Genomic DNA, 23,669 nt, shown 5'->3' on the forward strand with positions numbered 1-23,669 from the left:
ATCACCTCCCTGCTTGGAATCTGAGCCTCAGTCTCCTCACTTGTAACACGAGGCCAATCCTTGCAGGGCTGTTGGGATGATTAAGCCCTTTGCAGCCCAGCAGACAAATGCCAGGTATTATTAACAACATAGAAAAGGCTTTGCCAATTGCCTGGTCCAACCTGCTTATTTTCTGGATGACAAGAATGAGGCTGAGAGGGGTGAGTGAGTCAGCTGCTGGGCTCCTTTCTACTACATTGGTCTGCCTTCTTCATTGTGAGGCCCCCTCAGAGGCAAAGGAAGGGCAAGAGAAGAGAGTGGCACTGGGGACAGCTTTGAGGGGACTGAGAGAATGAGTGAAACCCGACCCACACCCACTCCGGCTGTTCCTCCCTAAAAGAATGTGTGTGTGTGTGTGTGTGTGTGTGTGTGTGTGTGTGTGTGTGTGTGTAGGGAGGAACAGTGGAACTGTCCTTGGGGGTGGGGAAAGGGAGGAAGAAGGACCAGGGCACTTGGAAGAAGCGGGGAGAGTGTGTGAAGTGGCTTCCCTGTCCCCTCTGTCCTCTTCTTCCTCCTTTTCTCCCCTCCCTCCCCCACCCCCACTCCCACTCCCACTGCAGACTTCGGAGGAGACAGAGATGAACACATCACAGGCTCTGTCCTCAGGTGAGAGAACCAAGAAGGGACCTTAGTGAGGGGACCTGAGTGGGGGGAGAGTCATCTATGCTGATTGCAAAGTGAGAGGGACACGCGGGGAGGGGAAAGTGAGTATTTGTTGGAAGAGTGAATGGAGCACCCACCGGCCAGGTGGGGCAGGCAAGCATCTGGGTGCAGGAGCACAGGCAGTGGGTGAGGCCAGTGCTTCCAGCTCTGCTACTTACTAGCCATATACTCCTAGGGAAGGCACTCCCCGATGTCCAGCCTCAGCTTTCTCACTTGTAAAATGACATGACAGGGGAGGGGATGGGGGCAGGAGGGTGGGGTGGCTGTGAGGTTCAGCCTGGCACAGTGGACAACAGTGGGTCCAATCGTTAGCCTTTGCAGCCCCCTAAAGGGACAGAGGAGCAGGGCCACAGAGCACCTTTTCACATTTATTAAAACTTTCCATCTCACTCTGCAGCAACAAGATTTCTTCTCAGGCCTGGCTCAATTATTCACAGGTACCAGATCAGGTGGGCTTAATTCAATGACTCCCCAACTGTCAACAGAATGGAAGTTAAGCCCCTCAGCCTTTCTCCCTAACACAAACCCTCTGCTCCAGGCAGGCTGGTCTCCTCGCCACCCCACCCCAAAACCCCCAGCACACACGTATTCAAACTACTATATACCAGGCCCCGACTCAGGAATATAAACCCTCAAGTTGCTCACAGACTGGCCCCTTGCCTCAATCTATTATACTTCAGAGCATAAGCCACATATATAATCGTCTCCACTGGCATGTGAACAATCACCGGGCACCTACTATGTACCAGGCAGGGTGGCAGGCTCTTTTGGTACATGACCTCCTTTGATCCTGCAAAGTGGGAATTACTCATGCAATTTTAAGATGATGAAACTGAAACTCAGAGAAGTTGAAATGATTTGCCCACGGCACACAAGAAGGGGCAAAGCTTGGCCTGGACCCCACAGCTCGTGCTCTTACCACCACGCTCCACTGCACCAGCAGCTCAGTGCTGGGCATTTACGCATCGTTAAGGTGAGTTCCCTTATCCTCGTCCCCCTAAGTCAGGACAGGCACTTCCTGACAGGCTCTTTCTTAGGAGAGATTACCAGATATGTACTTCTGCTCCAAAAGCACTTCTGTATGATGTTACAGTCCTCAAGATGGCAGCTACGGGGAGCAAAAGAGCTCCACACCATGAGGCAGAGTGAATTAGCCAGCTCTCCTCACTGTGGACTGATTCTTACTAGTTCGAGGGTATACGGCATCTTATGACCCTCAATGCGGGGGTGCATGCCACCTCAGGGGTTTATAGGCTCTTATGCGTTTAGTATACAAATTGTTATTTACATCTAGATAACCATCATCATTAACACTGTGCTATCCTACACCTCTTCAGGACTAATGCCCAGCCCAATGGTCAATCCACCCCTTACTCCATGAAGCTGGACCGCCATTCTTTTGTGAAGTAGCACAGACGTAGAAAGAATGCTGGGCTCTATTATGGCTCATTCCCTAACTGGCAGCATAGAATTGGAGAAATCACTGCTCTCTGGACCTTGGTTCGTCATCTATAAAACAAGGGGGCTGTGTTAGTTGAGTTCCAATCTTCAGGCCCTAAGATACTTAGTTTCTTCAGAATCCCAAAGTTTCTCTCTTTTATCAATTGGGTTCAGCTACCTATGGGTAGAAACAAAGACCCAGGGTACCAGACCTCCCTTTATCAATCCATGTCAGGAAAGGAGATGGATTTCTCCTGCTACTCCTATGGCTTTCTCCCAATGGAAGGCCACTTCAGACCCCAGGGTTCTCAAAAGGCTTGTCTAAGCCAATTCCCATCCTCAAGAGTAATGCTCAATAAACAGTAACTGATTGAAGCCTATGAGTATAGTGACCGTATTTTCTGAACCAAAAACACAGGCATGTAATGAGACCAAGGATTCTGACGTTGCTGCTTCCAGGTACAAGGGGCAATCTGGCAGATGGGAGAATAAATGGCAAAATATCGACAGTTCTTGAACCTTTGGGGGACTTATGGCGACAACAGGGCAGAATAACTCAAAAGAATATAAGCCTTTGAGTTGCCATACTGGGGTTTCTGCTCTCACCTCCTGACTGGATTCCCTGCCTCTCATTTTGACCCTCCAAGCTATCTATAAACAGTGCCTGGGAACACAATAAGGTGCCTCTCTCCCAAGAACCTGGAATTGGATAAATAAGGTTGTCCTCTGAGACCTAAACTAAGAAACAAAAAATGCATCAGAAACGAGATATGCAAAGTTACGTGAGAAAGAGAGACTGTTTCTCAAGCCAGCATTTGAGCAACATGTCTACAAAATCAGGTGTCCAACAGAAAGGTGATTGGACACGAACAGAAGTACATTTTTTAAAGGAGACTTGAAGAGCTGCTGTGTACAGGGCTCCTCCTAGAAGTGTCCTGAGGAGAAAGAGGTGGGTACCCTGGCCCAGGGATCATACAAGTCTCTCTAAAAGCTGAGAACCAGCCCTGGGGCAGCCAGGCAACTGATCTCCCAAACATCAACTTGTCTAACTGCAAGTCTCTTCAATGGGCAACCACCTTCTCTCACTGGCTGCTAAAGGAACATCTCTCAAGCACAAATCAGTTGATGTGGTTCTGCTGCTTCAAACATTCAATAATTTTCTCACCGATAGTTTTCCCACAGACAATTTTCCCACAAACTTCCGTGCCAGTCGAGCCCAGACTCTCCGAAGCTCTAAATCTTACTCCGCCCTCCCATCTACTTTCTTAGAACATTTGGTATTTGTTCCCTGGAACACTCTTGCTCCCCTTTATGTTTTTAAAAATTATTTTAAATTTTATTAAAGTGATATGTAAACTAGTTTAAAAAGTCAAATTCTGAAAGGATCTTAAAAATAAAAGTTTCCTTTTCAACTCTCTTAGTTACCTTTTTCTGAGTTTACTTTCATATTTCTAAAGTATACGCTTATATTGCTAATCCATTTTTGGCATTTTTGTGTGTGTGTGCCCTTTCAATATTTTTTTAACCAAAGTAATACATGCATATAGATTTTCAAGTCACATAGTACTGCAAGGATTAAAACAAAACAAAACACACAAATTCCCCACTCTACCCCTCCTCACCCCCAACTCCCACTCTCAGAGACAAACTGTTTTCAAGTCTTTTAACTACTTTTTCAGGTATTTACCTCCTCATTTCTAAGGAACACATGCGTACTTCTATTTCTTGATTTACTTTTTTCAGTTCTGTATATCATGTACTGAATTCCTACCGTGCAGAGAGAGGGTGGGCTCCCTAACACACACAACCACCTCTAGCCCCCAGTTCTTATGTGGGTGCACCGTCCTTCCTTCCCATTCTACCACTGTAGTTATAGCACAAAGTTTTGGTTAAATCAATATTGGTGGCTTACATTATTATGACTGCATTGATATTAATAATGAGTAAATCATTTGCTATAATTACATTTTCCTTCCCATACAACTTTTTCTTTTCCCTGGTGTTGATGACTATTCTTTTTTTTTTTTTTTTTTTTTGCTTGCTTAGTTTTTTTCATGTATATGATCAATTCTCCCCAAACTCTGTGAGTAGTGCATTTCTCTTCTCAATGTGTTCTGACACATCAGGTAATCCATCAGATTTTTTTTTTTCCTTTGAGACATCATTCTCGCTGCAATCCAGACTGGTTGCTCTCCAGGCCTGCACAAGGTTGCCCATAGATCTGCTCCCTTCTCCATCACTCTGGGATTCCCTTCACCTGTCTTCTGTGTTAATTTCCTGTTTCCTGGATTCCTTGGCCTTTTTTCTGAGTTTATGCCTGCATTTTGCTGGAGCACATTCTCCAGTGCTTCCTGAGAAAGGAGGCCTAGGACATAAAATCTTTAGCTCTCCTTTGTCTGAAGATGTCTCTATTGCACCCTCACCCTTGATTGATAATTCAACTGAGTATAGGCTTCTAGGTTGGAAATTATGGTCTGTCAGAATTTTGAGAACACTGCTCCATTGCCTCCTAGCTTCCAGTGCTGCTGTTGAGCAGTCCAATGCCATTCTTTTTCCTGATCCTTTGTACATGATATATTTTTCTTCTGGAAGCTTTTAGGATCCTCTCTTTATCCCTGGTATTCTGAAATTGCGCTGTGGCATAACTTGGTGGGGTTTTTCTTTAATCATTTATGTTGCTGGTTACTCGGTGGGATATTCATTCCTTTAGTTCTGGACTTGTTCTTGTATCACGTCTTTGATCCTTTCCTTTCTGCTGTTTCCTCCATTCTCTATTTCTGGAACTCCTATTGTTGGATGTTGCAGTTCCTCAACTGATCCTCCCGTGTTCTCATCTTTTCTCTTCTGTTGTCCATCTCTTTGCCTTGTTATTCTGCTTCCTAGGATATTTCTTCAACTTTATTTTCTAATCCTTCTCTTGAAATCTTTATGTTGGCTCTCACTATCTCAAATTTCCCAGGTTTCTTCCCCTCCCTTCATTACCTCTGTTCCTTCCAAGTTTTTTGGTTTGTTTGTTTGTTTGCTTTTTGGGTCATTCTTGCAGGTTGATGGGCTTCCTCAAGTACCCTTGTACTATCTGATCATCTCTGGCTACCTAAGGCTTGTTTTTTATTAATGCCAGTTACACTGAAGTTTAATTTACATAAAATGAAATATACCTACCTTAAGGATCCTTGGCTGGTGAGCCCCGGCGATCAGTTCCCATGACGGGAAGCTCTGTGTGTAGATGGAGCTGGCCAGGTGATGGGCTTCACTACAGAGTTTATGGGCTGAGAGCCTGTTCTTTTGTTGGAGGACTCCCACATGTCATCTTTTGGAGGGCTCTGTCTGGGGCCTTTCAGTTTCCCCAGAGAAGAATCTTTTTCTGTCTCATGTGCTCCTGACTTTGGTGTTCTGGAAGTAGGCAAGTGGAAGGAGGCTGGGGTTCCACTGCTTTAGGGTACAGATCCCTTTGCTTGCAGCCCTGTTTCACCCCCATCCTCCACTGTGCCTGGTGTCCCCAAGCCTGGAGGCTCCTAACTTCAATTTCTCCAAAGAATCACCCTCCATCTATAGAGGTGGAGCTGGGGAGGGGTGTCCCGACTGAAAGGGGTCGGAGAGGGGCCAAGAGGGTCTGTTCACAGACTTTCAATATTCTCCTTGCTTTCTGCAGTTCCATGCCTCATCCTGCCTTCTGTGCTTCACGGGACCTCTGATTCCTGGGGCTTGCTGGGTGGAATAGTTTACTTCTGGTCAGCACCCCAGACCTTGTGTTTCTACCTTTTTTATTCCTTTACTCATATTTCAGTGGGATTTGGGGAAGCAGCAGAGATAAAGAAGTTTACTCAATTAGTTGTGTTTAACAGGAAGTTCCCCTTCGTATTCCAGCCAACTCTTATTCATCCTCCGTGACTCATTTAGGCAAGACCTCCTCCAGGAAGCTTATCTTAATGTCCCTAAGTTGGATGAGGAGCCCCTCCTCTGTTCTCCCACAGGCTCCTTTTCTTGCCTCCATCACAGCTCTGATCAAACTGTTTTGAAAGTGTCCGTTTCCATGCCTGATTCTCCCTGCAGACTGAGGCCTCCTGGCAGTCTGGGGCCACGTCTTAGTCATGCCTGTGCCCCCAGTTCCCAGGGTCTGGTCCACAGGGGTACACAGTAAATATGTGATGATGGGCTTCCCTGGTGGCGCAGTGGTTGAGAGTCCGCCTGCCGATGCAGGGGACACGGGTTCGTGCCCTGGTCCGGGAAGATCCCACATACTGCAGAGCGGATGGGCCCGTGAGCCATGGCCGCTGAGCCTGCGCGTCCGGAGCCTGTGCTCCGCAACGGGAGAGGCCACAGCAGTGAGAGGCCCGCGTACCGCAAAAAAAAAAATAAAAAAGTGATGATGGATTGAATTAATAAATGAATGACTATACGTATGAATCAGACCCAGCCAGAGGGACCATCTAGAAAGGGAAATAAGCGGAATACAATTGTTCTTATACAAGGCCAGTTCCCTAAAAGCTCTAAGTTCCCTAAAAGCTGTATGTGCAAAGATGCCTACTGCAGCATGATTTAAACCTGTGAAGGACTTCCCTGGTAGCACAGTGGTTAAGAATCCACCTGCCAATGCAGGGGACACAGGTTTGAGCCCTGGTCCGGGAAGATCCCACATGCTGTGGAGCAACTAAGCCCATGCGCCACAACTACTGAGCCTGCGCTCTACAGCCCGTGAGCCACAACTACTGAGCCCGCGTGCCACAACTACTGAAGCCCGTGTGCCTAGAGCCCAGGCTCAGCAACAGGAGAAGCCGCCGCAATGAGAAGCCTGTGCGCCGCAATGAACAGTGGCCCCGCTCGCTGCAACTACAGAAAGCCCGCAGGCAGCAGCAGAGACCCAGCGCGGCCATAAATAAATAAACAAACAAACAAACAAATAAATAAAAACCAGTGAAAAAAATAGGCCCAGCATGTTGAGAGGATGGTTAAGTACATTATGGTATATCAGTTGCCATTAAAAATGATGCTTCTGAAGAATATGCAATTACATGGGGAAACGTTCAAACGAACAAAGCAAGAAAAAATTGTATGTGCTGTATTATTTCAATCAGATGAAAAGAATGCAGAGAACAGGGAAATACATCAAATGTTCAGAGTAGCTGCCTCTGTGTGTTGTAATTATGGGTAATGTTTTTCTCCTCTACTTTTCTAAGTTTTTATAAATTTTCGAATGGAAGAATGCATTAAGTGTATACTTTTAAAAATTTCCTAAGAAATGAAGTATCCTGAGATACTTATGAACAAAATATTGTGAAGGGGACCCAAGGGTCTGTGTACACTTCTAGCGGCACTTGCTGGAAAGGCTCCGTTCTTCACTGGCCAGAGACCCGGAAGGCCCAGGCCCATGGAACCCCAGCCCCACTGCAGCCCCCACCCCCACTGCAAAGCAGGACCTAGTTCAGGAAGCCAAAGGAGGAGGATCACAGAGCCCAGCTTTTTACAAATTGCAATATCATAGGCTGTACTGGGAAACAGAAGGTTTACCCTACACTGGACATCACACTTCAGAGGCCTCTCTCTGTGAGGTAAAGGGTCTGTGGGGCCAAGAGAATATGCCCATCAGGATCTCTGGCCCTCTCCCTTCTAGACTGCACTCAGGTACCTGGAACCCAGAATTCTCTGTCCATATTTCTTGAGCTTACTTGCAGGAATTGTGTGGTCTTATTATCCAGGTCCATCTGCTAGGCCCAGTGGGTGGTCAATGGGAAGGGAAAACAGACAGGGTTTGGATGTGGGCTGGGGTATCCATACACATCTCAAAGCTCCATATGAACTACAGGTGGGAAGAGAAGGGGGAAGGGCCAATGGCCTCAACTGGTACCTTGCATGGGCTGCACAAACATAGAGGCAGGCAGGTCCGTAGGTCCCTAGGCCTCAAGGTTGGTAGAAGGGCCTACCTTGAGTGTTAGACAGATCTAGGTTCAAATCCATTTATTTGCTGTGCAACCATGGATGAGTCCATTCCCCTCTCTGAACCTCGGCTTCCCCAACTATAAAATAGGTATAATAATTCCAATCTCAGAGAGTTGTTGTGAGGCTTGCTGGGGGCACAATGCCTTAGAGGTTATGAGCACAGGCTTTGGGTCAGACAGGCCCAGGTTTGAATCCCAGCTCTGCCCCTCCTAACTATGTGATTTACATCTCTAAGGCACAGTTTGCTCACCAATATGATAAAGAAAATAATAGCACTAACCTGATAAAGTTGTTGGAAGGATTATGGTTATAATGAGTATGTAATAACATTAGAAAATGCTTAAATGAGAAAAGGCTGCTTTTATTAATGGGTGTGCAAATGTTGGCTATGGTAGGATTGACCAGACTTCTGCACTCCCATCCTCCTGCCCAGCTTTATTTTTCTCCATAGCACTTACCACTATTTGACATATTTTTGTATATTCTTGTTTATTTGTTTCTTTTCTTTCCCCACTCTCTACATTCACACACTAGAATGTCAGCTCAGCAGGAGAGAGGTCTGTTTTGTTCACTGTTTCCAAGTGCCTGTATCAGTGAGAGACTGAAGATGTTCCTCAACAGTCGAGTAGATATCTGCCATGTAGACAGGGGTAAAAGGTATTCTTGGCCAAGAGAACAGCCAGAATATAGGCATGGACCCATAAAGAAGTCCACTTTGCCGAGGGTATCCTAGATACTTCAGTACAACTTGAATGCAGGTCAGGAAGGGAACAGAGTGGCTAGAAAGATGAGTGGGGAAAGCGGGAGGGGGGAGGGCGGGGGGGCAAGGGGATGAATTGGGAGATTTGGATTGACTAATACGTATAATATTGTATAAAATACATAACTAATAAGAACGTGCTGTAGAGCACAGGGAACTCCACTTCGCTGCACAGTAGAAATTAACACAACATTGTAAAACAACTATACCCCAATAAAAAATAAATAAATAAAAACTAAATTTAATTGAAAGGTGAGCGGGGCTGTGGCCTGACCCAAAGGAGCATGCGAGAGCTTCCCTAGACCACAGGTGGTGTGAAAACCAACTTGTGACAGCCAGGAAGTGGAAAAGCACTAGGGGAGAGGCAAAGATGCCTCCCAAGTTCAACTGCCACCTAAATCATGATGATGTGAAAGGCCAAAGTTAAAACCTTTTGAAAGATAATTCAGGTGGAGGGAAGACTCCTTTCTAAGGGGCCATCTGAGCCAAGAATCAGACCTAGAAATGACAAATAGGCAAGTATAGAAGTCATGTGGATGAGGTAATAGTGACATGCAAAAAAATCTTATAAGGTTAATTAAAGAGAAGAAAAACTAGATGAACCACAGAACAAATCAGAAACCTTGTTGGATAATGTAACCATTTTCAGCATTTTTCACATGATATTGAATGGATCCACATGATTCACAGGCCAAGATCGTGGTGGGGAAACGAAATGAAAGCCCATGGTGGTTTCAGTTGCTAGTTATCTTTCTGTTGATGATTACTCTTCCTCTAGTCCTTTGTTACCACTACTCATTGAAAAGTCCTGGGATGACAATGACGATGATGATGATGATAAAGATTGCTGCATCAGAGGAAATATCTGTCTATCACTTTTCAAATTTCTTTTTCAGAAAATAAAGAGGCAAGTATCACTTCACATTTTTATTTTAAAGAAAAGAAAGACAGGCAGAGACTACAACAAAAACAGCATTGAACACCAGGCAAGAGTGTGAACCTCATTGTATAATTGCCAGGAAGCCCCTGAGGGTCTCGAACCAAGCAGTGACAAGGTCAAATGCTGCCTTCCTAACCTCCCGCCCCTTTCAATCACTAAAGCGAGCTTTATTTGGTCCTTAGCATCTCTGCCTTCTAATAATCCAAAAAGAATAAAGTGATTATTAAGCACCTACAATGGTCCAGGACTTGTGTTATCTTCATAACAGCTGTGCAAGGTCATTATTATTCTTCTCATTGTATAGATGTGAGAACTGGGGCTCAGAGTAGCAACGTGATTTACCTAGAGTCACACGGCTAATAAGTAGTGGAGCCGAGACTCAAGTCTAGGTTTGTATGATTCCAAAGCCAATGCTTTTCACTGCTACAGCTGTGGCTTCCTTCTGTCATGCCAGAGCTAGGCAGCACTTCATCTCCCACAGCTTGACCTCTCTCCCTCAACTGGCTCCAAACTCCCCTCCACACCATGAGCATTCAGGGGGTGCTTCTGGAAGAGACAATCATTCAAGGATGGAAGGCGGGGCACCAAAAAGGGAAGGTGGGGTTAGGCACAGGTACTGCAGCCCAAAGCAGCTCAGCACTATCACAAAAAGAGAGAGAGAGAGAAGGAAAATGGAACTGGCTCTCCAGCCCTCCCTTCTTGCTTCCCTCTGCTGGCGGCAGAAGGATGGAGGTTCAGCCATGATGGCAGAGAGAGTGGGCGGAAGGGGAAGCAGCAAGAGCAGCCTGCTATTGCAGAAGCCTCAGCTCAGCCTCAAAGCCCCCTCCTGTGTGCTTGGGGCCCATCTCTGGCCCACCTGCTCCCACTGCCTAAGCAAAGGAGGCTAGGCTGTTCTCCAAGCACCCACCCAATCCTGCCAAAGCACAGCTTACAGCAGACCCAGACCCTCTCAAGTCACAGTGAGGGCACCCTGAGAGGTGGAGGGACTAGCCCGGGGGTTCAGAGGAAGGCAGTGGCAGGATGGGGGTCAGAACCCAGGTCTCCAGTCCCTCAGCTGAGGGCTCTCTTGATTGCGTGGTCTAGATGGCAGAGGTTGAGGAAAAGGGGTGCTCAGGAGGCTGCCACAGGAAGGCTCATGACAGGGCTGGAGCCAGAGGCAACACATGCCAAAATGAGGCCATACAGGGTTGGGTATTTTGGGGGTTGACTAATAATTTCCATTCTCAATCTGGATTGAGAAAGCAAAACAACCACTTTTTAAAAGTAGCTTTAGCCTTAGTTTGGACCTCAAGAGCATAAATCTTTATCTCTCTCTTCTGTCAGGACCCTGCTGAAAAGAATGTGAAGGAATAAAATAAGGTAAGAAATCATAACAGTGAAGAGGATGGGAGAGGGTGATATCAATGGGTGAGAGATTTCAACCAATTTCTGGGAGCGAAAAACAAAGAGAAGAGTGTTCACAGTTGAAGGAGAGCCAGCAACGCCACTCAGGGGGTTGCAGCTGGAGAGGGAGCCAGTCAGGCCAGCAGAGGCCCAGAGAGAGTCCAGACTTGAAGATGGTAGGTACAGGGGAGGGTAGGAGCAATCAGGGGCTGAAAACGGGGGGATAAACTGAAGGTAAGTACATGAAATCCTTCCCTGTGCCCCCACTGACAACTCCCAGATCCAAAACACAAGCTGCCTGGCTTTCATCCCTAGGCAAAATATCAAAGGAATTAAACTATCTGGGATTACTCAGGGCACCTAGTGGCATGTTGGTGCTCCCAGAATAAAGTGCTTTTCATTCTGGCATTTGGGGGGCACCCATTACAACTGCCAGCTCCCCGGCGGCTCACCTAAAATAAAGCCAGCAAGTGGACAAGTCAGCTGGATATACAGACATCTCACTTTGTATCAACTCATTCACAAACTATAAAATAGAAAATATGAGAGAAAAGGTGAGCAGCGTAGAGGATCAATCCAGGAAGTTCAACATCCAATTAACAGACATTCCAGAAAGAGAAAACAGAGAAAATGAAGGGCAGGAAACTACCAAAGAAATTATGTAAGAAAAGACAAGGTGCATCAAGTTGAAAGGGCTCACTGAGTACCAGGTAGGGTTAATGAAAAACAGACCTTGAGCTGAGTGTTGGTTTTACAGGTGTGTTTGGCTTGTGGAAACTTGACCATGTGATATGAGCACTTTTCTGTATACATATTTCAGTATGAAGTTTTTAAAAAAATCCCCCTCCTAAAAAATTTTCAAATAAAATGTCCCCAGAAGATGTGCTATGATTATCCTGTGGTTTCAAGGAACACCACACAACAGTAAGTTTAAGTAAGTACATAAATAAATAAATAAATCGATAAGGTGGAAAGTCCTGATCCAAATATGAAACAAAGTAACAAGCGGCATGACTTTGAGCAATTCGTAGAGCATAAGAAACGAAAATTCATTTGATCTTGATGCTAGGAAAATTTTCCTGGGAGTACAGAGGTTGGGACAGTGGACCTGTGGGAAGTGAGGTGTAATTACAGTACACTATTTAGCCCTGCAATTAATAATATGACATAGTCATAATCACATAAACACCGTGTATTGGTGGTCAACTTTTAAAGTCAATCTGTCCAGAAAAGCACTGAAGACCTAATTATTGTTACATAACAGAATGCAAATGTAGTCAACCTTGCTGGATGCAAAAGTACAGAACACAGAAAGTGGGAGATGGAAAGGTGGAGGAGAGATGGAGGGAAGGATGGGGCACTAATAACTATATCTTACAAACTGAGTGGTCAAGAGATACTGTGGAAAATTGATGGAATAAGAAATTACAGTCTAAGTAGTATCTAGCAAAGTTACAAAGGTAACTAATAGAGGAACCAAAATAGTAATATAATTATTAAAGTTTGGAAGGGGGAAAAAAGAGTCAAGTGTTGTAAACAAGCTAAATTCTCACTTGTCATAGTAGAAAGAAGTCAATAGATGATGTTTAAAGTTGATAAATGAAGAAATAACCGACAAAGGATGTTTATTTGGAGATACGAAGTCACCACCAGAAAGCCTCAATGGTAAAAGTGGTCACCTCTGGGGGCTGGGAAGTGGGGGGCAGGGAGACATTGGCTTACTAGTATGCATGTCCTTGTGTACTATTTGCCCTTTTAAAATTATGTATATGGGGACTTCCTTGGTGGTCCGGTGGGTAAGACTCTGTGCGCTCTCAATGCAGGGGGCCCAGGTTTGATCCCTGGTCATGGAACTAGATCCCACATGCATGCCACAACTAAGAGTTCGCATGCCGCAACTAAGAAGTCCGCATGCCGCAACTAAGAAGTCCACATGCCACAACTAAGGTCCCGAGTGGTGCAACTAAGACCTGGCGCAGCCTATATAAATAAGTATTTTTTTAAATAAATAAATAAATTATGTATATGTACTGCTTTGATTTAATTTTTCAAAACAAGTCCCTCCTCTTTCTTTGGACCTCAGTCTCCCACACGGTCCATATAAAATGGGGAGGTTGATGACTCTAGGTGATGCGAAGTCTTGTTCTCCAAAATCCATGCTTCTTTCTAGAGCAGAAGCAAGACATGCCAGTGAAGGACCGACTCTTTCCTAACTAACCCCTCGACTCCTCACAGTATCATAATCATCCGTTACAGATGCCTTCTCAGGTGCCCCAGCCTGCACCACCCTCTGGTCATCTTCAAACCCCACCATCACCAGTCCAGCCTCACCAGCCTTCCATTCATTCAACTATTTACACCCATTAGTTATTTATACCTGCCTGAGTCACAAAGGATTTGAGGTGGCTTACTCTAATAACACAGATAAGGAAAGAATAAAAATTGAACTAGAAAATAAGAGCTCAGAAAAAGAGATCAACAAAGATGCTAGAGCTGTACTTCAAATTAACTGGTAGCTGAGGCAGAAAGCAAGATACAATGAGCCATGACAGCCTCATATTAGGAAGGAGGAAATATACCAGTTTTCAGGGGAAGCAAACCTTTGCCGAGCACTGAATTCTTCAAGTCATTGTCCATTGTCCATGGGAGATTTCATGAAGGAGAAGGAAATGACTGTTTTTGATTTGTTTTGTTTTTGTTTTATTAAACTTCAAGCTGTCCTATTGTAATGATGTGCTATCCAGATCTGGATGACTTATCTCCTATAAAAACTGAAGAATCCTAGGTAATATCATGATTATGAAATGAGGTATAAGAGCATATGTTTTGGCACAATCATGAATTATGTCATTGCTTTTCTTCCCCCGGAAATGACTATTTATTGAGCACCTACAAATATCAGGGAATGCCATTCAAATGATCTTGGTCAATCCTGAGAGATGGGCATTGTCATCCCATTTTACAGATGAGGAAACTAAAGCTCAGAGAAGGTAAAATGACCTAGCTGAGGTCATCCAGTTGGTTGGGGCAGAGCCGAGATTCAAACTTAGGTCGGTCTCCAAAGCTCATTCTTTACGTATCATACCGGGGGCCTCAAAACAAAGCCACCCAGGCTAGAGACACCCTGCCTAAGGCAATGGGGACACAGTAATGACACAGGCCCGCCCTCTTCCATGAAAACAGAAAAAGGGGGATGACAGGCCTTGCTGTCAAGCCAGAAACTGCCTCTGAGCTGCCTCAGTTACATTAAATGAGGACCTGCAAGGCAGAAAGCAGCAAAAAGAAAGCTGGGCCTGGGTGGAGAAACGGAAACCACAGACCCCAGCTATGAATCTACCTGATCTGATTTCTGAGGGGCTGAACCAGAGCAGAGGGTCTGTCTGCCACTGAAGCAAGAGATCCTTTACTTAGGTGATGCATACTCTTTACCGTTTCCTCCCCAGCAAATCAGCCAGCCTCCTGGAGGCCTGGTTTTCTCATCTGTAGGACAAAGATAATGATCCCTACAACCTTCACAGGATTTCAAGGCATAAAATAGCACATTTAAGGAATGATGCTTTAAACACTGGCATTAACACTAGAGTGACTTTTCTAATCAGAGCTCTTCTGCTCACACGTTGAGTGGCCTCCTACAAGTCCTTTCTTTAGGCTTCAGTCTTCTCATCTGTAAAATGAACATCCTGATTTTTAAGGGTCCCTCCAGCTGGAAGGTTCTTCACGTTCATGCTGATATTATTAAAACCCTACTGGTCATGAGTGGCTGCACTCCCTTCTGTCACAGCACTTATCAGTGTGTTGCCACTGTCTTTCTCCCCCAGTAGATTATCTCTACTCCCACCACCCAAGTTCAGGCCTTATCACTTCTTATCTAGACTGTCGCACAGCCTCATCACTGAATGCCCTCCAGTCTATCTTCCAAATTGCCCTGTAGTAGGATCTCTCCAATACACTGCTCTCAACACGTCACCCCGTACTCTACAATACACACCTCTTCCCTCAGCTTAGAACTCTATGTTGGTTCCCAATTTGCAACAGAATAAAGCTCCTTATCCCGCTACTCCAGTGTCCTCATGATCTGCACCAGCCAAGTCGTCAGACTCTTCTCTGGATCCTCCCTGCCTCCCTGTTTGTGCTCTAGTTTGTACTGACCTGGTAAAAGTGTTCCCCTCCTCACCTCCACATACCCTGCTGGTCTCATACTTCTGTACATTTGCTCGTGCTGTCCCCTCCGTCTTGACCTCCCTTTGGTTCCCAATTCCCACTGACCCACATACCGTCCTTCTTCACCTAGCTAGCCCCTACTCATCCTCCAAGCCTCAGATCAGGCATCACCTCAGTCTGGGTAGATGTCCCTCCTTTGGGCACCCGTGGCCTCCCGTGCTCCCCTCTGGCATAGCACACAAGACACCACGTTACATTTGTCTTCTCCACCCAACTGTGAGCTCCCTGAAGCCAAGAAGCATATGCTATTAATCACGGAACTCCCTGCCTGCAATAGCACAAGCTGTGGCACATCCCAGGTGCACAATATTCACTGGATGGCCCTCTATCTCTCAGAAATGTGATGAGCTCGCACATGACCTCTCGCTCCTGCCCTTCCATGGCACGGAATTTTGCAAAATTATCATTATTAATAATAAAAATGCCTATCACCAAGTAAACACACACTCTCTGCTGAACACTTCTCTGTCATCTCACTGAATTCTCACAACAATCATGACAAGATGGGTCATTTATGAATTGTCTAGCATATCAGATGTACAGTTGTGAGGCATGCCTCCCAGTTTTGTAAGGAAATTTGGGGGAAGGAAGAAATTAGGTACTTTTTAATCACAGATATAATGACAATAATTCTAAAGTGGTTCTATAGAGGAAAATATTGGTTCTATTCAGGTGAATGCAGTATATTGCATCTGGAATCCAGTAGAAAATCACAAGGCCCAGCCAGATATGCAATCTTATTATCCCTTAAAAAAAATATATATATATGTGTGTGTGTGTGTGTGTGTGTGTGTGTGTGTGTGTATCATCACATAGCTACAAAGAAATACATTTGATATTAGTGAAATGGTACATATCAGGTGATAATTGTGATAAATTTCCCTCTAAAATGTTAGAGGAATCATCGTGATCTGTCGTGTAGCCCTGGCTTGTCATGTTTGTTTTAAAAAGGATGTGATGAGACAATCTTGGCTGGGTTGCTTTGTCTGCTACACTCCACCTCTAGAGGGCAGGGCAGCCTCACATATTGTTTTCCACCCTTATCCCTTGGTTTTTTCATCCTGATCAGGACCTTGCTGGGTGTGCTTGGCAGCCAGGAAACTTTCTGATATATTTTTGTGGGGCTGGGGGGAGGCGGGCAACAGGAATCGCACCCATCAGAAAATACAGTTTTATCCCCATTGACTACTTGAGAAAACGGAGGTTCTGAAAGTTAAGTGACTTGCCTAGAGTCACAGAAATTCCTCCTTCCCACGGCACCACATTTTTCTCCAAATGCGAAGGTCCCAGAGAGCAGCTCCTAAGTGCTTAAGAACAGGCGTCCCGGGACTTCCCCAGCGGTCCAGTGGTTAAGACTCTACACGCCCAATGCAGGTGGGCATGGGTTCAATCCCTAGTTGGGGAACTAACATCCCGCATGCCACACTGTGCAGCCAACACAAAAAACAGGCATCCTTGCGTGAGTGCTTTTCAACATGGATGCCTGGAGAGAGACCTGACACCACAAGGAAGTGAGGGTAACTAGCAAATGATCTTGCCCTAAATGACTTACCACAACAGAGGAATAAGTCATTTACTCCTCATTCCTCCCCATGACAAGTGTTGATTCTTCTGCCAGGGAACATAGCAGAGAATGAGCTAGAAGGGCTGTGTCTTATTCTGACTCCAAGACGCCGTGCCTAGCCCAGGGTCAGAGCCCAATAAAGATTTGATGGGTAAATAAGTAATTTCCCACTGGATGAGGCAGAGGGCACACAGGTCCTATGCAGGCCTCTTTGCTCCTTTCAGGACAGAAGATCCCGCATTAAGGGAGAAGAACATGGTATGACATGGCCATGGCATGGGAGGGACAGGTAATGATGAGCAGATTGGCCTAAATGTCTCTGAAGTCTCATCTGACTCTGCTACCCTGACATCCTATGAACTGGGAGACTGGTGAGTGGGAGGAACACAGAGGGCAGAGGCCAAACAGCTCCAGGGAGCATGAGGGAAAAGCCACAGAGAAGCCTAGAGAACCCTGAAGTTGAGTCATCTCTCTCTACAGGAGTCCTGAAAGGAAGAACACCTTAGGCACCCCTGGCCATTAGTGCACCGGGACTTAATCTGACAATCATTTGTCTACTCAACATTTACTGAGCAGCCACTATGTGCTGTGCTATGTTTTTCCAAGCTTCTAGCTCCTTAAGTTACACCCACAGCACCTAGCAGAGGGACTGACACAACGTGCACATGATATATGTGTATGAAATCTTAATCTGATGGAGCCCTCAAGCTAGTAGAGATGACACGAGGTGTAAACAAATAAAGGTATAAAAGGGGGCAAAGTGCTCATTTCAAGGGTCAGGGATAGACCTGTGCACAAACACGGGAGAGGCAACAACAGTGGAATGCAGCCTGGGCACTGGATGGAACAGCCCAGGAGAAGCAAACAACATGAGCAAAGACCCAGAGGCTCTCAGGAGGCTGAGTGGGCTGACAATGGGGCACACAGGCCAGTCTGGCTGGAACTCGGTCTGTGTGAGGGGGACTGTAAAAAGATGAGAGGAGAAAGGTGAGATCCTAAAGGGTCCATGCATGGCAGGCAAAGCAGTCTGAACCTTCTCCTGCAGGCAGAGACAGCAGGAAACTGCTGGAGCCCCACAGAAAGCTTGGTCTGTCTGTACCTCATCAGGGGCCCGAGGGAACAAGAGCAGGAGGGCATCGATTAGGAGACTGTGGTCAAAATCCAAGAGGCTATCAGGAGAGGGAGCTTGACTCAAGCAGTGGTCCCAGGAGCTCTGCTGGGGGAAGCCCAGAGCCACATCCAGAGCATCTTTACCGTCTTCACACCCGCCTGCAGGAGGCATTGGTGGACCAAAGGCTCAGGAGCCAGATAGTTCTGGGCCTCATGCAGTTGTGTAACCTTGGGCAGGTCATCGCACCTCTCTGACCTCTCGTTTCCCTGTCTGAAAAAAGAGGATAATACCAATATCCACCTGGTATGGACTCTGTGCAAATGAGATAAGAAGCAACATGGAATGGTGGGTGAGAACGTTGAGGATGGACTCTGGAGCCTGGCCACCTGGGCTCCTTCTAACTCCTTCTCAGTTCTGCTACTTATTCACTGAGTGACCTTGGGGAAGTTACCCAACCTTTCTGGGCCTCGGTTTCCTCATCTGTGAAATGGACTTAATAACAGTATCTACATCAAAGGTTTCATATGGCGATTGAATGAATTAATACACAGAAGGCACTTAGAACAAATAGTGCTTGGCACACAGTAAATGCAGGTTAAAAAAAGACGTTAGCTATTGTTACATAAAGCCACATAGGGTGGTGCCTGGCACATAGAAGGCTGAGGCTCACTCAGCACATGTGCGGCCCCTTCTCCATGCCCCAGGCCTCCTCTGTGCTCCCAGCAAATTCAGAGGCCACCAGAGGCAGAGGTGAGATAGATGAAAGAGTAGCAGAGGGCAAGCCTGGGTCCGGTCTTCCTCCCACCTCCCCCTCCATCCTCCACCCACTCTCTTCAAAGTCCCCTGCCCAGGTCTTAGACCAGTGGCCTGGCCTCCACTCCTCACTGCCCTTCCTACTCATTTTGTCCTAAGCACCGGCACTACAGTGGGTCAGGCTTGGTCTCCTATGTCTTTGGTCAGGGAAGGGGGTGGGAGGGTTCTCAAGCGCAGAGAGTCTGGTGTTTGCTCAGCCTGGGGGCCCCTCCTGCTCTGTGCACACAGCCAAGAAATGTTTGTGGATGACAACAGCCCCATTCTCGCCCCAGATCTAGACTGAGAAGCAAGATTCCTCTAATTCTCATTCAATTCGACATTATCATTGCCTCCCACGTGAGTATAATGCTCCCAACACAGTGGGGGGAGGGAGGGCAATGGTATTCCCTCCTGGGAAGAAGGAAAGACCCCCACCCCCCGCCCAGGAAAAGTGCCCAATACCCCAAAGGAGACAGACTTCCCCAGGGCCCCTCCCTGGGCTCCCTCCCTCCCTCCCAGTGCCCTCAGCCCCTGTGGGGAGTGCACTGACACTCCAGCGCACACATAAGACAACCCGGCAACTGTGCCTAGAGCCTAGACCACGCATTGTCCTGGCTGCTGAGAACACCAGGCCAGTCCTGCTGGTTGCTGTCCCCCAACGCAAGCCAGCCTGCTGGCAGGGGGGTGGCGTGCAGAGGATGAAGAGTTACCACCAAACCAGCTTCAGCCCACCACCGCCTACGGCAGAGCCGGAGCTGGGCCCAGGCAAAAATCATGGGAAATGCAGCTCTCTTCAGCGTGGAGGACTCAGCAGTGGCCCCCAGCACGCCTGTAAATCATTCCAGGTGCCAGAACGGAAAGGGGGGGGCCAGGCCAAGATCAGCAACGAAAACAGAGCTCTTCTCTAACCATGGGGAGTGGGGGTGACAATTCCAGGGAAAAAGACCTAAGCATTGCAGACCAGCAGCTGCTAAAAAAACAAACAAGCAAGCAAAGACCTCATGTACAGAGGCCCAGTGGCCAGAAGGAGGTCGGGCCTCATCCTGCGCTATGCTGCACTAGAAAGGCCACACCCAGAGCACAGCAGAAGGCAGACTGGCATCCGGGAACCTGTCCAGAAGAGACAGTGCGGGAGGATGTGGGAATCCTGGGGGGATGACATAGGTGGGGGTGGACGTGACAGCTGCTATCAACTGCGGTAGAGGGCAAGTTCACAGGCTCGGGAGTCTGTCTCACAGATAGTGTGACCTCTGGTGTGTTACTTCACTTCTCTGAGCCCTCGGTTTCTTCAGCTGTAAAACGTGGGTTGTGGTGACAGACGGACAGCATCGCTGGGCAGAGGGGCCCTTCAACAAGCAGCAGCTGGGCCCAGGCCCCTCTGTCCCCTCTTCCTCCACCAGAGGGAGCCTGGGGACCAGGAGCGCCCAGCATGTACCAGCTCTACCTAGCCTCCCCCAATGCTGCAGCCTCTGCTGCTCAACACCCACCCTGCCTGCCCTGGCTTCCAGCGGCAGCCTCTCACCCACTCCTTACAAACCCAGAACAGGCCTGGCAGGGGAGTAGCTTGCAGCAGCTGTGGCGACAACAATGGCTAGTGCATCAATACGCCCTCCTGATGCCTGGTCGCGAGAGAGGGAGGGAGAGCAGAAAGAAGGGAGACAGGCCTTCTGCCCTCCCCCATCGACTCCCCTTCTCATCACTCATCCCAGAGCAATCTCCCCTTGCTCAAATCCTCCAGATACCTCAGGCTCTCCTGGCCTCTCCCAGTTGGTGACCTGGCCAGGTCCTGAGGCCAAGAGACTCCTTCAGGCTGGAAAGCCCCAGTGGAAAAATAACAGGCCTCAGAGACAGGTGGACTTGGGTTCTAGCCCCAGATCTATTAGGAACTGGCAGTGTAATCTTGAGCATGTTCCCTTCATTTTTTTGGAGCCTCAGTTTCCCCATCTCTAAAATGGAATTGCTAGTGCTCACTGCACAGGCCCTGTTGTGAGGACCAAAAGAGGTAATAATGGGTGTACAATCAAAGTACCGTCTAAATTCCTGTATTAATCCAGTAGGAAATGTGAAGCAAGGGAATCCAACAAACAGCCTGGAGGGTGCACAAAAAGAGGGAAAGACCGAGAGGCAGGCCTGCCCAGATGGCAGAAGCACAGAGCTCAAGAGCAAACAGGCTTCCAGCCAGCCAAGAGATTCAGACCCACATCTGCAGGATGGAGAATCTGAGAAGAATGGAATCCTAGAATTTGGGAAGACCCAGGTCATTTCATTGGGCTTTCCACCAGTTCAGGAATTATGCTTTCTCCAGCCCTCCCCGACCCCCTTGAGGCAGTCCACTGCATCACCAGACAGCCAGGTTGGAAAGTTCTTCCTGATTTATCCCAAAATTTCCCATTGCTCCTGGTTCTGCTCCCTGGAGCCACACATAATGAGGCTGCTTCCTCTGTCACAGGTTTGACCACTCTGGAAAAGTCTTCGGCAGCCAGGCTAAAGGACCACAATGCCCATACAGTCTCCCTCTGTCCCCACCCCATCATGGCCCTCTCCTGAAAAGGCCTTGCTTGGTCAGTCGACCTGGCCCCTCCCTCCAGTGTGGGGTCCCAAGCTGCACACAGTCAGTCCTCCTGGAATGGGCTCCCAGCAGCCCTGGCTGGGCAGAAGAGTCCATCTCCCTCTGGGGCAGCCCACACCAAACCTCAACTGAGGGTGCACTGCAGTGAAGCCCAGCCGAGCCCTTGAGCTGCAGCTGCTGCTCCTGGGGCCCAGCCATCTCAACCCAGCACCCCAGCCTGCTGCCTCACCACGGGGGAGTTGCAGAGAGCTGTCTCCCGGCAGATTTCCTGAGGCAGAAGGCTTCCCCACCCCCAGACCAGCCTCCAAGAGACACTCCACTGGTTGTGGCACATGGTAGGACCAGCTGAGCAGTGAGAGGAGGGGGAAAGCTGTCCATTCGCTAGAGGACTTCAGACTTGCTCTGTAGTGGTGGCTGGATTAGTCATAGAACCATCAAATCTAAGCTGGAGGGGCCCTTAAAGAGCATTCAAGGCAGACCTTGCCTTTTAAAAAGATATGGGAGAACTGATGGCCTGAGCGAGGAAGGGACTCAGTCAAGGTCACAAAGCCAATCTGCAGCAGAGCTGGAAGGGGAACCTGGGTTTCCTAACTCCCAGGTCAGTATTCTTTCCAATCCAGCAGAAGAGAAATCAGGGAGCCTTTAGGGCAGCCCTGTGAGCCTGCACGCCCTTGACTCTCTTGGCCTGACATTTATCCCAACCAGCTCACCGTGGTATCTGCATGGAAGAAGTGGACCCAGCCCATGCTCCACCAACCCAATAGATGTTGCCAAGGTGTCCCAAATAGGCAGACACACAGACCCCAGCACAGAAACTGGCACTGATCCAACAAGAGGGAAGATCTGTAGCCTTCCCTTGCTGGTATGCTCTTTAATTGGGTGGTTTTTCCTTGAGGGTGGAGAGGGGGTGGTCTTTGAGGAACTAGCCAAGGGCCGAGCCTCCATCTTTGCTCCCCCGACCAGGATGTGCGGCAGTTCCCCTCAGAGGGATAAGAGCCTCCAGCAGCCATTCTGGTCTCCACCTGCCTCTCTGCGAAAGGATGGAGCTGAGGCCGCCAGAGGAGATCAGATCAGGCCTGTGCTCAGGACCCGCAGAGGAGACCCGAGGTGGGGGGGGGGGGGGCCTTTCTTTCCCTTGGGGCTCTGATCTGACACCGTCGGAGACAATAAAAATCCCAACCGGCACATCCAAATAAAATAAATAAATGAAAAGCCATCCTCTGGCAAGGATATAGCGAGGGGGTGAAGAAGTGGAGGGGGTGATGACTGCTCCAGGCCCTCACTGGCCACGGTTTTGAGAAAGAAGAGACGCCTGCACTCATCGGGCCAACCCACTCTGGGGTAGCTAGAGAAGGGGTGTCGGCTGCACGAGGGGGACCCGGCTTCTCCCGGCAGGTTGGGACTGGAGAGAAGGACATGGAATCAGGCACCGGCTTCTTACTTTACCAGCCGTACAAGTTGGAGAGGGAACTAGCGGGGAAGAGCCAGGGAAGACAAACACGCGTTCCTTACTTTCTCTGGAGGGTTGTGGCCGGGCTGGTGCTGGTACTGGTACTGTGGCCGCCGCCGGCCCCGGGGCTGGAGCTCCTGGATGCGCCACGGCTCAGCTGGCCCCGCTCTCGTGATGGACGGGGCCCCACGCCCACCGCCGCCGAATAGCCGGATTCCTTCTCGCGGCCCGGGTGCGCTGGCCCGGCCTCCCGCCCGCCACGCTCGCGACCCAGGGCTGGGTTCTCGTGGTGCAGGTGGCACTGGGCCACGTCGCGCTCGCGGGCAGAGTAACCAGCAGTGTCCTGGAGTGGGTAGGAGGCGTCCCGCTCCTTGTCCCGATACACAGCCTCCCGGTTCTGATAGGCGCCGTCCCGGTTCGCGTAGCCCACGTCCCGGGCCGCCTGGTGGAACTGGCTCTCCCGCAGCTCGCGGTGGTGGAACTGGGTCTCGCGCAGGTTCTGGTACTGGCTCTCGCGGCTCGGGCTATCCCGCGCGCCGTGGGGATCCCGGTGCAGCTCCCCGCGGTGCAGCTGGCTCTCCTCTCTCAGGTCGCGGTTCTCCTGGGTGAGCTGGTCCAGCTGGCCCTCCAGCTCTTCGATGCGCCGCCGCTGGGTCTCCAGCAGCTGCTGCTGGCTCTCTATGATGTTGTTCAGCTCCAGCAGGTACTCCACCGCCCGGTTGGGGCTCTCGGATCCCGGGCCGCCCGGGGGACCCGACCCCGCCTCCATCCTGGCGGCCCAGGGGCAGGGGAAGGGGCAA

At 48.5% G+C, this 23,669-nt stretch overlaps 1 protein-coding gene across 6 annotated transcripts in view; it reads right to left on the reverse strand.

The window, feature by feature from the left end:
• IQSEC2 (IQ motif and Sec7 domain ArfGEF 2) overlaps positions 1–23,638 on the reverse strand; it is a gene marked incomplete at both ends in the record, with an annotated part of 74,691 nt that extends 51,053 nt beyond the window's left edge. For all 6 annotated transcript variants that reach the window (XM_082864127.1, XM_082864126.1, XM_082864125.1 and 3 more), the window contains one exon: positions 22,932–23,638. In XM_082864127.1, coding sequence (XP_082720253.1) covers positions 22,932–23,638 — 707 coding nt within the window. The remainder of the gene's footprint in view (positions 1–22,931) is intronic.
• Positions 23,639–23,669: the final 31 nt, after the last annotated feature.

The sequence above is a fragment of the Leucopleurus acutus genome (genome assembly GCF_964270905.1).
Source record: "Leucopleurus acutus genome assembly, chromosome: X".
In the NCBI taxonomy this organism is placed as follows: Eukaryota; Metazoa; Chordata; class Mammalia; order Artiodactyla; family Delphinidae; genus Leucopleurus; species Leucopleurus acutus.